The sequence below is a fragment of the Kwoniella europaea genome, chromosome 1, assembly GCF_036810445.1.
Source record: "Kwoniella europaea PYCC6329 chromosome 1, complete sequence".
NCBI lineage: Eukaryota > Fungi > Basidiomycota > Tremellomycetes > Tremellales > Cryptococcaceae > Kwoniella > Kwoniella europaea.
In genome coordinates, this window is record NC_089487.1 from 14,625,968 (window position 1) to 14,639,187 (window position 13,220).

The 13,220-nt window shown below is 44.2% G+C and overlaps 4 protein-coding genes across 4 annotated transcripts; 2 read left to right on the forward strand and 2 right to left on the reverse strand.

The window, feature by feature from the left end:
- Positions 1-167: 167 nt before the first annotated feature.
- On the reverse strand, positions 168-1,552 carry V865_005582 (uncharacterized protein; the record flags this gene model as incomplete). Its single annotated transcript, XM_066229351.1, has 4 exons — positions 168-625; positions 691-787; positions 862-1,009; positions 1,116-1,552. 4 exons carry the CDS (start codon positions 1,550-1,552, stop codon positions 168-170), a joined length of 1,140 nt encoding a protein of 379 aa, XP_066085448.1.
- Positions 1,553-2,056: 504 nt separating this feature from the next.
- On the forward strand, positions 2,057-5,091 carry V865_005583 (serine/threonine-protein phosphatase 2B catalytic subunit A1; the record flags this gene model as incomplete). The annotated part of the gene is made up of 15 exons (XM_066229352.1): positions 2,057-2,200; positions 2,498-2,643; positions 2,713-2,771; positions 2,836-2,861; positions 2,929-3,027; positions 3,086-3,197; positions 3,256-3,401; positions 3,482-3,621; positions 3,689-3,766; positions 3,820-3,948; positions 4,004-4,095; positions 4,148-4,249; positions 4,306-4,393; positions 4,461-4,580; positions 4,662-5,091. The coding sequence occupies 15 exons, from the start codon at positions 2,057-2,059 to the stop codon at positions 5,089-5,091; spliced, it is 1,911 nt and encodes a 636-aa protein (XP_066085449.1).
- A 607-nt stretch (positions 5,092-5,698) lies between these two features.
- On the reverse strand, positions 5,699-7,493 carry V865_005584 (uncharacterized protein; the record flags this gene model as incomplete). The annotated part of the gene is made up of 5 exons (XM_066229353.1): positions 5,699-5,799; positions 5,886-6,323; positions 6,412-6,909; positions 7,035-7,336; positions 7,414-7,493. 5 exons carry the CDS (start codon positions 7,491-7,493, stop codon positions 5,699-5,701), a joined length of 1,419 nt encoding a protein of 472 aa, XP_066085450.1.
- A 790-nt stretch (positions 7,494-8,283) lies between these two features.
- V865_005585 (phosphatidylserine decarboxylase) lies at positions 8,284-13,085 on the forward strand (the record flags this gene model as incomplete). The annotated part of the gene is made up of 13 exons (XM_066229354.1): positions 8,284-8,708; positions 8,790-8,958; positions 9,019-9,114; positions 9,181-9,378; positions 9,448-10,192; positions 10,270-10,448; positions 10,509-10,643; positions 10,694-11,737; positions 11,813-11,879; positions 11,972-12,347; positions 12,459-12,664; positions 12,741-12,818; positions 12,892-13,085. The coding sequence occupies 13 exons, from the start codon at positions 8,284-8,286 to the stop codon at positions 13,083-13,085; spliced, it is 3,912 nt and encodes a 1,303-aa protein (XP_066085451.1).
- Between the last annotated feature and the right edge of the window lie 135 nt (positions 13,086-13,220).

Here is a 13,220-nt window from a genome sequence, read left to right on the forward strand (position 1 = left end):
CGGGTCACACTCGGTACGTGATTTGCTTTCCCACGGTGATCATTATCTGATATGATAGCGATATCTGTATACCCCATAATTCGCATGGGAAACTATATGCATATATATATATATATATATATGTATACATGATACAGCAGGCAGCCATGATACCATCGGATATGGTTCTATCGCTTACCCCTCACTACAACCCTCTTCATCTTAGGCATCTTCTCCTTCTGTCCAGCCGCACCTTCCTCGGACCCACCAAGGCTCAATCCCTTCTTCTTCGCCTCTTTCTCATTATCCCTATCCCTCTTGATCGCAGCTACAGCCACACCGGCAGGTACGACCGGTGAATGTAATGGTAGTCTATCATCGAGGACAGGTATGGGTTGAGGTGCTAAAGGTGGTCTCGTAGGTAATTTAGGTAGAGGTATGACTTTCTTTTGTATATCTTGTTTACCCTTGCCCTTGCCTTGGGTTTTCTTCTTTCCCTTTCCTTTTTCTGTTGCTGTCTTGGACGATGATGACTGTTTGGTAGAGGGTTTATAAGATCGTTTGGAAGGTGCTGTAGAAGGGTCAAAGATTATAGATGGGTTACGTTGTCGGATTTGATCAGATAAGTGTTTGTACAATTCAGTTCCTACATGCACCGCAGTGAGTCAGCTAAATGTGTTTGATTCCTTTGTGTGAGATGGATGAACTGACGATTTTTGATGATGGGGTTTAAGAATTTCCCATCTCGAGTTATTTGGACTTTCACTCTACCTGGGTTTTCCCAATCTGCCGGATGACACCTATCGGGCTGAGATCAACAGACAAGTCAGTAAAGTGCGTTCGTTCAATATACTATGAGATATTCTTCGGTATTGAACTCACCTCAAGAACACTGGGCAACCCCAATACTCTACATGCCTGAGCGATATGAGTCGCCTGAGGCCACCATAACGAACTTGATCGAGGTACTCTTCTACCATCGTTGATGGATACTTTCGCATCGAAATACAGAGGGTAGACTGTATTCCACCTACATATAAAGGATGGTCAGCTGACCGACCACATCTCGAGAGGTAGGTCTTCGTGAAGTAATCCAGGCGTATCGATGGACAGTGCGACGATGGGTGTTAACTTACCCTTTATACACCGAAGGATCTTTAGCTACATTGGCAGTCCCAAATTGTTTTCTCAACCTCTCCAACCTCTCATCTTCTGCAGCCTGTAATCTCATCATATCACCCATGAATCCTCCCATTGGTGTGTTAGGATTGATATTCGGTCCACCCTGTCCCGACCCCGAACCAGATGGTCTCAATTCATTATCCTGCGATCTCTCTACCAATTTCCCCTTTCCGTTCCCTCCACCAGAGGAAAGGGGAGGGGCGTTGACACCTTCACCGAATATCCCTCTTGACTGTTCAGCCAGTCTACTGAAATCCATATCATCCTCGTCACCTGATATCTCCTCTAACAATGCTCCTCGCATACCTGTGTCGGGCAATGCCCTTGGTTTGGATGAGGATGGGAGGGGGATATCGGTATCATCGTCAAAGTAATCTTCTACTGTTGGCATCGTGGTAAGTGGGTGTGAGCTGGTCTTCGGTGTAGGGTGGTTGTCTATATCTTGGGTGAGTATAGTCAAGTTCTTATATCAAGTTCATGTTCATCCTTTCATCCCATGCATGCATGCGTTCAACTGCGAGCTAAGCCATGGTAGCTCGGTGATATGCGGAGTTATGTCGTCATCTTTCAATGAGGCGCGTCTGATGGTTTGTATTCACCCCCTGGGCCCCACTCTTTTTGAGTTTGTGTCACCGTGTCATAGCTCAGTTCAGAGAGCTAATCCGTCCTATAATTACACGACCAATTCATTCACCACCACTCACACTGACACTCTACTCCCCATCTCAGCTTTTCATTCATCTTATAATTCATACAGGACCATCACACACATATACATATACTGCAGGTCAGATTATCAACAGGTCCATCGCTATCTATCTCCATTAACCAATCCATATTCGATTTAAAGCTATTCCAATTGGTCGTTTGATTCGCTCCACGATATAACCACGCCATGACCTCCCCAGCAACTCAGACTGCCAATGCCATTGCGGCCATCACCAACCGATCCAACGTGGTGATACCGGAGATCGACTTCACTCAACATCAGCTGGAGAATGGGGATGTGGTCAGTACGACAGAGAGAGTCGTCAAAGATGTGAGTTTATAGTTCGTCAAAATGTGGAGAGTGGCGAGCGATAAAGTAGATCGGGGTTGGCGACGTGTAGAATCTAAACTTGATCATTATGGAAGTGTTATGGGACCATCTTACTGGGGTGTCTTGCACGAGGACAATCTGTCTGCTTTTTTTTGATTGATCGATATTGATCAGAGAGGTACAACGCACCATCCTAATCCAAGTCTATACCCGCATTATTACTCCGTCACACGACATTTCCTATATTCAGTTGTCGAGATATCGTTGACCTCGTCGCTAATACGCATGATGATATAGGTGCAAGCCCCAGCGATGTATCTGCCTACAGAAGAACAGTTCTTCTCAAAAACAGATAAGAGTAAACCAGATATCGCATTTTTGAAGAACCATTTTTACAGGGAGGGAAGATTGACAGAAGAACAGGCTTTGTATATTCTTGAGAAGTGAGCTATTGTTTGCATCTTTCGACATACTAGAGCTCATGAAGCTCATTGCGACGATCTGTGTGACAGAGGTGGAGAGATTTTGAGGAATGAACCTAATTTATTGGAGGTCGATGCTCCAATCACTGGTGAGTTAGCTCTATTGTGTACTTGAACAGTATCAGTGAGAAAGCTGATTAAAGCACTTGTCAGTCTGTGGTGATATCCATGGTCAATATGTAAGCTAAACAGAACTCATCACCTCTTATGGATGAATCGCTAGCTGATATAATTCATGTCTTTCAGTACGACCTCATGAAGCTTTTCGAAGTCGGAGGCAATCCCGCTGAAACACGTTATCTATTCTTGGGTGATTATGTGGATCGAGGGTACTTTTCCATCGAAGTAAGTTGACCAACAAACGTAGAAAGTTGAATCAAGCTTATCTTTGACTTTTGTATAGTGTGTGCTCTATTTGTGGTCGTTGAAAATGTGGTACCCCGATACTCTTTTCCTCCTTCGAGGTAACCACGAGTGCAGACATCTGACAGATTATTTCACTTTCAAACTCGAATGTGAGCTTCGAAGCACTGGACGTCGATCGCACTAGCTAACATCATTGGGTCAATTCAGGTAAACACAAATACTCGGAAACAGTCTACAACGCATGCATGGAAAGTTTCTGTAATCTACCTCTAGCCGCTATCATGAACAAACAGTTCCTTTGTATTCACGGTGGCCTGTCACCTGAACTGCACACTCTGGATGATTTGAGAGCAGTAAGTATCATCACAATATTAGCTTCTGAAATCCCCGCTCTGTCGTTGGTCAGCCTAAAGCTAATATGTTGACATCTCAGATCAACCGATTTAGAGAACCACCTACTTCCGGATTGATGTGTGATATCTTATGGGCAGATCCATTGGAAGATTTTGGTTCGGAAAAGACAAACGACACTTTCGTGCATAATCACGTCAGAGGATGTAGTTATTTCTTCACGTGAGTTAGCTTCTCGTAGTGCTTGCCGCATTAGTAGTGGCTAACATTTCTGCTTTTGTCTTCATAGGTATAACGCAGCTTGTCAATTCCTAGAGAGGAATAATTTGTTGTCCATCATTCGTGCTCATGAAGCTCAAGATGCGGGGTGAGCTCACATGTTCAGTATAGTCGGATATGAGCTCATACAGGTCCTATCAGATATCGAATGTATCGAAAGACAAAAACAACTGGTTTCCCATCTGTCATGACTATCTTCTCTGCTCCAAACTATCTCGATGTCTACTCTAATAAAGCTGCGGTATTGAAGTATGAGTCAAACGTAATGAAGTGAGTTGGATGATCACATGATCGGTGTTGCACGGCAGCTGATATTGTTATTCAGCATCCGACAATTCAACTGCACACCTCATCCATACTGGTTACCAAACTTTATGGACGTATTCACATGGAGTTTGCCATTCGTCGGAGAAAAGAGTGAGCTCATGCGTTAGATCTTCTTCGATAGCTCAGCTGACACATTTGCTAGTCACCGATATGCTCATCGCCATTCTTAATTGTTGCACCAAGGAGGAATTGGAAGAAGAGGAAGAGGAGACTCCCATGGCTATCACTCCAGAAACACCCGAAGGTCAGTCGAAAGGATAGATTCTGATAGAGAAGTAAGCTGACGATTTTTTATTTTAGTCGAAGATGTCTCAGCGGAACGACGACAAATCATCAAGAACAAGATTTTGGCTGTCGGACGAATGTCTCGAGTGTTTGCCTTGCTACGGTCAGTTCAACCATGTCTGCCATGTCGAATTCACAAATCAAGCTGATGTTCACCTATATGATTGCAGAGAGGAATCAGAGAGGGTATCCGAACTCAAATCCATCTCTGGCTCTAATGCTCTACCTGCTGGTATGCTCGCTTCTGGAGCTGAGGGTATCAAGGAAGCTATTCAAGGATTTGAGGATGCGTGAGTGGCTCTTGATAAAAGCGTATTTGTCAGGTGAATCGCTGGTGGATCGCTGATGCCTTGATCGTGCGACTTGTTTAGACGAAAGAGTGATATTGAAAATGAGAGATTACCACCCGACATCATTGATCCCGATGAAGAAAACCCCGCTTCGCCAAGTGGTACAACCCCCCATACACCTGATGAACCTTCTTCACCTATATTAGATACTCACGGTGTAAATCCCGGCACACCATCCCCTATGTCCCCTCAATCACCCGGTACGCCCGGTACACCCTCATCACCTGGTACTGGTATTGTCGGAGGAATGACTTGGAGAAGGGGACATTCCCGACAGACTTCCTTGGGAACGACCAAGACTTCTCCATCTAATCGACGAAGATCACTTGAGAATACCATGCACCTCATTAGGGACGTGGTTGATGGCAAGGATGCGAATGGTGATGGACAGTTGGAGAGATTAGCGGAAGTTATTGCTAGTCCTACCACACCTAGTAGAGGTAAGGAGTAAACGTCAGAGCTGGATATGGCTATGAAAATATAATTTCTTGGGATTCATTGACCCAGAAAAAGACATGATTATGATGATTAGGTGATTAAGTCATGAGGTGGAATTAATGATGAGTATTTGCGTGTCAAGGAAATCACATAGATTAGACAATATGACCCGGTGATGATTCTTTTCCTTCTGTTTCAGATCAGATGTGTGTATATATTATACCCTTTTTTATTTCTCTTCGTTTACTCTTGTAGTGATGTCCAGTATCTCGAAAACATGCATAAGTAATGGTTCACGGTATGTGGGATGTGGATCATAACGTTCATCCTCTCTCCTTGATCTGAATCTGGATGATCGAATCTGAATTCTGTCGAGATATGATTTCATCATCTGAGAATGGACTGGAATGGAATGGAGTTTGATATTAGATTTTATACATATGAGTAAATTCAGAAATTGACGATTCATAGATACTTGTGAAAACCAATCAATTACTTGATGCTGGAAGGACGGAAGACAAGATCGAGAGGATACAAAACGGTGGGTACGGTATTTACATTAGTGATCCCCAAGAGTCCTGATCCTCCCGCACGGTCAATCAAATTGAATCGAATTAAAGTTAAACAGGAGAAGATACCAATCTTTTCCTCAGATTGGTTAAGAAAACAATTAACAACCATGTATAAGATTCGAATTGATCTTTAGAAACGAACAATATACCTATACCCACCACACCACATCAAATCAGCTCTCCGCTCAATTCAGGTTTTAATCTGATCTTGTATCTATTGAATACGATAACTCACCTTGACATAAAACAGCTTTAACGATCTGAGCACCTAAACCTTTATACCAACCTCTCAAACCATGTTCCCTATATACCGATTGGAGTAGGGATAAAGCATGTTTATGATGATGATGGTATTTATGACTATGTTGTCTTTCAGTCAAACCTGGTCTTTGCGCTTTGGGTTCTTGTGATTTTGGTAAGTCGACGGTAGCTGATCCGAATGATGGTGGAGCAGAAGCTACTGATGCGTACGATGGTGTTGGATTAGGCGTAGAACCAGTAAGTTCCTCTTTTTGTTGTTGTTCTCCTTCATGAGTACATTTCACTTGGCTGTCGGTATCGGTATTCAGACCTAATGCCGATTCTGATGAGTTCAAAGACTTGATACTTGATTGAGAAGGATGTTCCGCATCATATTGTATTTCTTCTGGAGTAGCTTTAGCTTGTAATCTGCCTATAGACATATTACTTATCATCAGCTACCACAATATTCCAGATCCAGATGAAACTTGATAAATATCACAATTGGTATGTTGTTTCACTCACAAAGATATAAGGATACGTAACCACCGTAGCCAACATCTTACTAGTGACGCCCAACCAGAATGATTCCCCTACACCCAGCTTTCCTCCACCTTGGGGCTTCTGGCTCAATCTATATGATTTCAATCTCTCGAATACACCATAAGTTATAGCTGGATTGACAGTAAGTACCAAACCAGGTTTCAAACCTGTCCATAATCCTGTGATACCATTTTCAGATATGATCTCTTGAGCAGTCTCCATCAGGCTTGGTGGATCCACATTCCCGTGTGTTTTGGATTCTTGATGAGGAGGTCTCCATAATTGTTGTCTTGTAGCTATGACCTGGACGGGAATAGTAAAGATTTGAGCCAGTCCACCTGCTAATGCCCCCAATAACAATTCCGCCGAAGTTGATAATGATACCAAGGCTTGTTGCGTGCCTTTGGTTGGGGATGTAGAGAGTCGACGGATGTAGGATGTTCGAAGGAGGGTGTGGAAGAAGAAATAGGCGAATTCTGCAATATCATTCAGGTATTAGCTGACTATACAGCTCTCCGAATACCAAGCAAGCCAGACCAATTGAAAGGTGTATGTGAAGACATTGATTTCAATTCTGGGAGTGGATTGGACGACCACTCACGCTGAGAGAACGTCCCAATCATACTAGCTCCAAAACCATGGAAAGCACCTGATATACCTTCTTCCTTCAATATCCTCAATAGCATCATCAACATCCCCCATGATTTCAACTTCTTGTTTACGTATTTTCTTATCGCTACTACCTGTTGATCTACATTATTTCTCGGGCTCTTCGAATCATCATTCCCTTTTGACAGGGGTAGATCATCCTGTCCCCCAGTGTTGTCACGGTCACCCTCGTCATCTGATTCATCATCTTCTGCTTGTAATCGAGTTTTCACAGTGTCTAGTGGGTACACAGCACTATAACATGTGGTGCTAGACCTCAGTACAAGGTGATCCACTTCATGATGTAGTAGACATGACGGACTTGCACTCACGCATTAGCAAATACCGATCCTAGTGCTCCAGCCAGGGCGGATCCGAAGGGAGTGAGAGGAGGGTGGGGATGAGGAGCCATCGTGGGTAGATCGTTCGCCCGGTATGAAGGTCCAGTGCGGGTGATAGCAATAGTCGGGTGAGTAAATCTCAGGAGTCAAGCTTACAGGCAATCGTAAAGATACAAAGATACAGAGATGCACTGTTGACAATCTTTCTGTCGAATGCGAATCACTGAATTGTATTGTCTTTTCTTCATCTCAAGCTAAACATGCAAACCGGTTATTCACTCCTTTATGGTTACCCGAACTTTGTTGATTAGCCTGGTTCCAAGTCTGTATTCATGGGGGCCATTTGTTTTTGTAATGGGCATTACAGACTCCAGGCACCCTTACCCAGACGTCATTAGACGGGATGGCCTCGTAGGCTGTGTTATTTTGAGAATCCGAGTCTTCGTGGTCTACGCGTGTAAGTTGAGATGGTCAACGTAACGGATAATCTCGTTCATCTGTATACAACATACATGTATACAGCCTTCAACGCTGTGATATCCTCTTTGTTAACTGTATCGTAGGCCAAGACAATAAAGAAGATTGGAGTAGATCTGGACCACCGTTGGTTCCTTTGATACACGATATAGGGTATAGGACATTGCATTGCATCTTCACACAATCACCACGTCACTCATTCGACCACTAGCACGGACCATATACCCCACACCCCTGCCTTACCTCCCCCAGTCAGCACATTTCATCCCCTTGTCCCTATATAAAACCCAACACTCTGCCTCGAGGTAATCACATCCCCTTCTTTCACCTCTTACAACACTCTTTCTTCCTCACCCCTCTTTCCTCTTCATCCAGCACTCCACAATGCCCAACACGGAAGAAGCTTTGGCGATAGCCAATACCAATACCAATACCAAACCCCCTCCTGACTCTCAACCAGGTAAAGCACCACCACGACTGAAGCGACTGGCCTCTAAACCACTCAAAATGGCAGCGTCCACCTTCAGATCCTCTAGAGCTTCTTCTCCAGGTCCATCAGATACCACTACCACCCTCGTATCGTCAGATTCAGTATCGAGCGATACAAAATCCGGTAGGTTTAGTAGAAGGAAATCATCAAAGCATCAACATCAACCTATATCACAAGGTATGACAGCTGCACAGATCGCTTCTGCTGCTCGAGGACCCCGAAAACCTCTGGAAGGCGAAGAACCCGCTGTATACCTCAGAGTTAGAGTGGTCAGTGCTAAGGGGTTAGTAGCTAAAGATAGAGGTGGAACTTCTGATCCGTAAGTCGTACAGCTCCCTCACCTTGCGTGGTATGGCAGAAGCATACATGATGCTGATTGATAATAAACGCAAACAAACAGATTCCTCACTTTGCTCATGCCTCCTTCTTCTCGACATTCAACCAAAGTGATCAAGAAATCTCTCGACCCTACTTTCCCACCTGAGACAAGCACGTTTGATTTCCCCATTTACCTCAGTCTGACAGGCGTGATTGGTGGAAGAGGTATAGAATGTGTTCTCTGGGACAAGGTGAGCTTGTGTTACCTCTCCAAGTTCAGGAAACTCAGCTCATATTGAAGATGAATTTAGGACCTCATGCGTAAAGAATATATGGGCGAGTTGACGATACCCGTCGATAAGTGGTTCCCCGAGGGTGAAATACACCTTTGGCGAGACAATCTTCCTGTATGTCCCTCTTTCACACACTACTAACCAGTGTCCTCAATTCTGAATCTTGACCACTTCATGTAGCTTCTCACACAGAAACTCTTGTCCACTCGTCGAAAGCACACCGTCACGGGCACGGTGTCATTCCAGATTGGATTTATCCCTCCTAAAGATGCAGTCGACTCTGAAGATGCCCTCAAGAGGGTTAGAAGAGTATATGGCTCACTTGTCGAACAAGCCAGTGTGGGTAGAAACTCGATTGGCGTTCTGGGTGTACCGGCGGTAAGTCTTCCATCTCCGACGGATCATACATCGTGTGTGATTGGCTCATAACTCATGCGACTGTTGCAGCATAAGGGTATAGGTACCGTCAAGATGAGGCAGGAACCTATCAGATCTTCTTCACTTGCTCGACCCACCTCGATGGTCGCGTCTGCCGTTTCAGGTATCGTGTCATCCATGAAAGGAGGTCATAAAACTGTACCCGTCGCTGGTCAACCTACTTCCACTGAAATGGACGAAATTGAGAATGATGATGATGACGATGACGTCGATTCACTCTCCGACGATGGAATGTCCAGTTCATCCTCTTCTGACGAATTTGAAGATGCCTTAGACGAAGAAGAAGAGACCGAAACTCCTATGCCTATGCCAGTTAATGAATCTCCATCGATGGTTGAGAATGTGATTGCTGGAGTTAGCGAACAGACTTCCGGATTACCTGAATCGAAAACGACCAACAAAACTCAGAAAAGAGAAAGCAGTGGTAACAGTGGATTGTTAGTACCTGGACCTAAAACCGGGTCAGGATCAGGTTCGCAGGGCGACTATTTCGCTTCTGCCCCGATGATCAAAGGTGGTTCAGGCGATTCAAACGTTAGTACGCCTGGGATAGTCACACCTGGAGGAACCAAGATGAGAAGACCCTTATTTAAAAGGGGTAAATCGAGAACTGAATCGTCAAGTCAAGTGCAAACAATCCAGAAAAAGAAATCGAAGAAGGGGTTTAATTTCGATGCGAATCAAGGTAAAGAAGTTTTGGGTATTGTGATTCTGGAAATTAAAGGTGCAGAAGATTTACCAAAACTTAAGAATGGTAAGTCACCACTATCGCTTCTCATTTGAACTACCCACGCAAGCATAGGAACTTGATTTGATCGATACTTGTCGCAGCTCTGAAATTCTCTTTTGATATGGATCCATTCGTGGTGATTTCATTTGGAAAGAAAGTTTTTAGAACTAGAGTGATTAGACATTCCCTCAACCCGACTTGGGACGAGAAGCTGCTTTTCCATGTGAGAAGACATGAAAGTACATATACCATGCAATTTGCTGTACTCGATTGGGATAAGGTGAGCTATCTCATCTACAGTTGTTTGAGCTCGAGTATAGTAGCTGACTGAATGATATAGGTGTCTGGAAATGACATGGTCGGTACCTGCACTCTTCCACTCAGCGAACTCATTGCCGATGCTCCTAAACCGGATCCGGAGACTGGCCTTTACGACAAGGAAGTTGACGGTAAACATGAGATGAGGGAATTTACCGTGAGCTTCATGTTAATACCAGACCTGCAAAGAGCTGACATGCGTCATAGCTCAACCTCTCAACCGAGAAAGATATGGCCTGGGAAGCTCGACATTCTCCGAAACTTACTGTTCGAGCGAAATACGAACCGTATGATGCTCTCCGGCAACGATTCTGGCGACAGTACATCACTCAATACGATGTCGATGATTCAGGTTGTATGTCTTACACTGAACTCACAGCGATGCTCGATTCGCTCGGTTCGACACTTACTCGACGAACCCTCGAAGGATATTTCTCGAGCTGCGGCAAATCAGCTGATAAGGATGAATTGACTATTGAAGAGGTCATCCACTGTTTAGAGAAAGAGGTTACCAAGTCTCGAGCTGAGAAAGAGAAATTATCAGGAGACGAGCTTGCCACGAGCGGCACGAGTGGTCTGGGAGGTGCTACACCTGCGATATCCGCTCAACCTGCTTCAGAAGGTTTGGAGATGACTGGGCCAGACGGCAATATCGCTGCTTCAGCTGGGGTGGATCCTGATGAATTGGCTGAACATATCGAACGAAGTCGGCCCAAGAACCAGGACGGTGCAGGAAAAGATGGTGAGGATGTTGCTGGGAATATCCAACCTATATCGGATAGGAGAGAATCGAATGTCCCTGCGGTCAAGGTTGATAGAACAGCTACTTTAGATGGGGAAACTATACCTTTGAATAGAGGTATCAACATCGGTGAAGAAACTGATGGAGAAGTGACGACTCCCGGATCGAGCTATTCGGAGAATGACGATGATAATGATAATGAGACCCCCATCGATGATAGAGAGAGAATAATCAATATCAAGACTTGTCCTCTATGTCATCGACCTAGATTAGGTAAGAAGTCAGAACAAGATATCGTCACCCACCTTGCTGTCTGTGCGTCGGCAGATTGGTCAAGAGTCGACCGGATCGTCACTGCCAATTATGTTACTTCGTCTCAGGCCCAAAGGAAATTCTTGAGTAAGATTGTCAATAAGGTGGCTATTGGAAGTTATGCTTTAGGAGCGAATAGTGCGAATATATTGGTGCAGGATAGGAGGACTGGACAATTGCAAGAGGAAAAAATGGCTGTGAGTTTGAATAAGTCTACTCATTTCTATTGATAGGTGAGATGTGAAGCTGATTATTGCGGTTGGGTGGGACAGGTATATGTACGATTGGGAATTAGGGTGTTGTATAAAGGTGCCAAAGGTCAGATGCACAGTGTGAGGGGTGAGTGATCGACTTCTGTCGTTGAATGGGAATGGTACGATTATTTTTGGCAGACCACTGACAATATCATTGTGTATGGTATATAATGATAGCCCGTAAATTACTCAAATCATTATCCGTCAAACAAGGTCTCAAGTACGATTCACCCTCATCCGCAGTGGACATACCAGGATTTATCGCATTTCATAACCTAGATACCGAAGAGATCTTAGATCCATTAGATTCGTTCAAAAACTTTAATGAGTTCTTCTATCGAAAGTTGAAACCCGAGGCTAGACCTGTTGAGGAACCTGATAATGATGGACGATTGGTATCGTGTGCGGATTGTAGGATGATGGCTTTTGAGACTGTTCATGAAGCTACGCAAATCTGGATCAAAGGAAGGGAATTCACGGTTGGGAGGTTGTTGGGTCCGAATTATAAAGATGTAGCGGGACGGTTTGAAGGTGGAGGATTAGCTATTTTCAGGTCAGTGAGATTGTTCATTGTCATCCATAACAACTCTCATATACCTTTTGCCATCTGTTTGTCGATTTCTCTGGGAACACATCAACTGATTTGCTGAATATGTATACACAGACTCGCACCTCAAGATTATCACCGATTCCATTCGCCTGTCAAAGGAAAGATAGGCAAAATGACGATGATTGACGGTGAATATTATACTGTCAACCCGCAAGCCATCAGAACCACTTTGGATGTATATGGTGAGAACGTCAGGAAGATCGTACCGATTCAAAGTGAAGAGTTCGGTCTGGTCATGACTGTTTGGGTCGGTGCGATGAGTGAGTGTTATTACCTCTACCACTATGCAAATATTTTTTGAGCAGGATCGCTGAGAGCTGTATTGCGTGATTGTAGTGGTTGGAAGTATCCTTACGACCGTGGAAGAAGGTCAGGAAGTCAATCGAGCTGATGAATTGGGTTATTTCGCTTTTGGTGGGTTTAATGTGCTCTGTAGTCTCTTCTTTTCGAGAAGGTAAAGCTAACTCTGCTATTGCGATGTATATAGGCGGATCAACCATCGTATGTCTATTCGAAAAAGGAGCTATGAGATGGGATGAAGATCTCTTACAGAATGGTAGAGCTAGTATAGAAACCTTGGTCAGGATGGGCATGGGCATTGGGAGAAGTACGAAGAAATCTAATGGCGGCAGTTTGAGTTCGAGCGTTAGTGGTGTTTCGACACCTGCTGAGAAGATATGAGAATCGCAAAACTGTGTGGTACGAGGGTGTTGTTGTATTATAGGATGTGCTAGAGGGAAAGGGGATGCTGTAAAATGGATGACAAGAATCAAGAAATCAATCACGCAACAGAATATTCAATGATCATTAACAAAA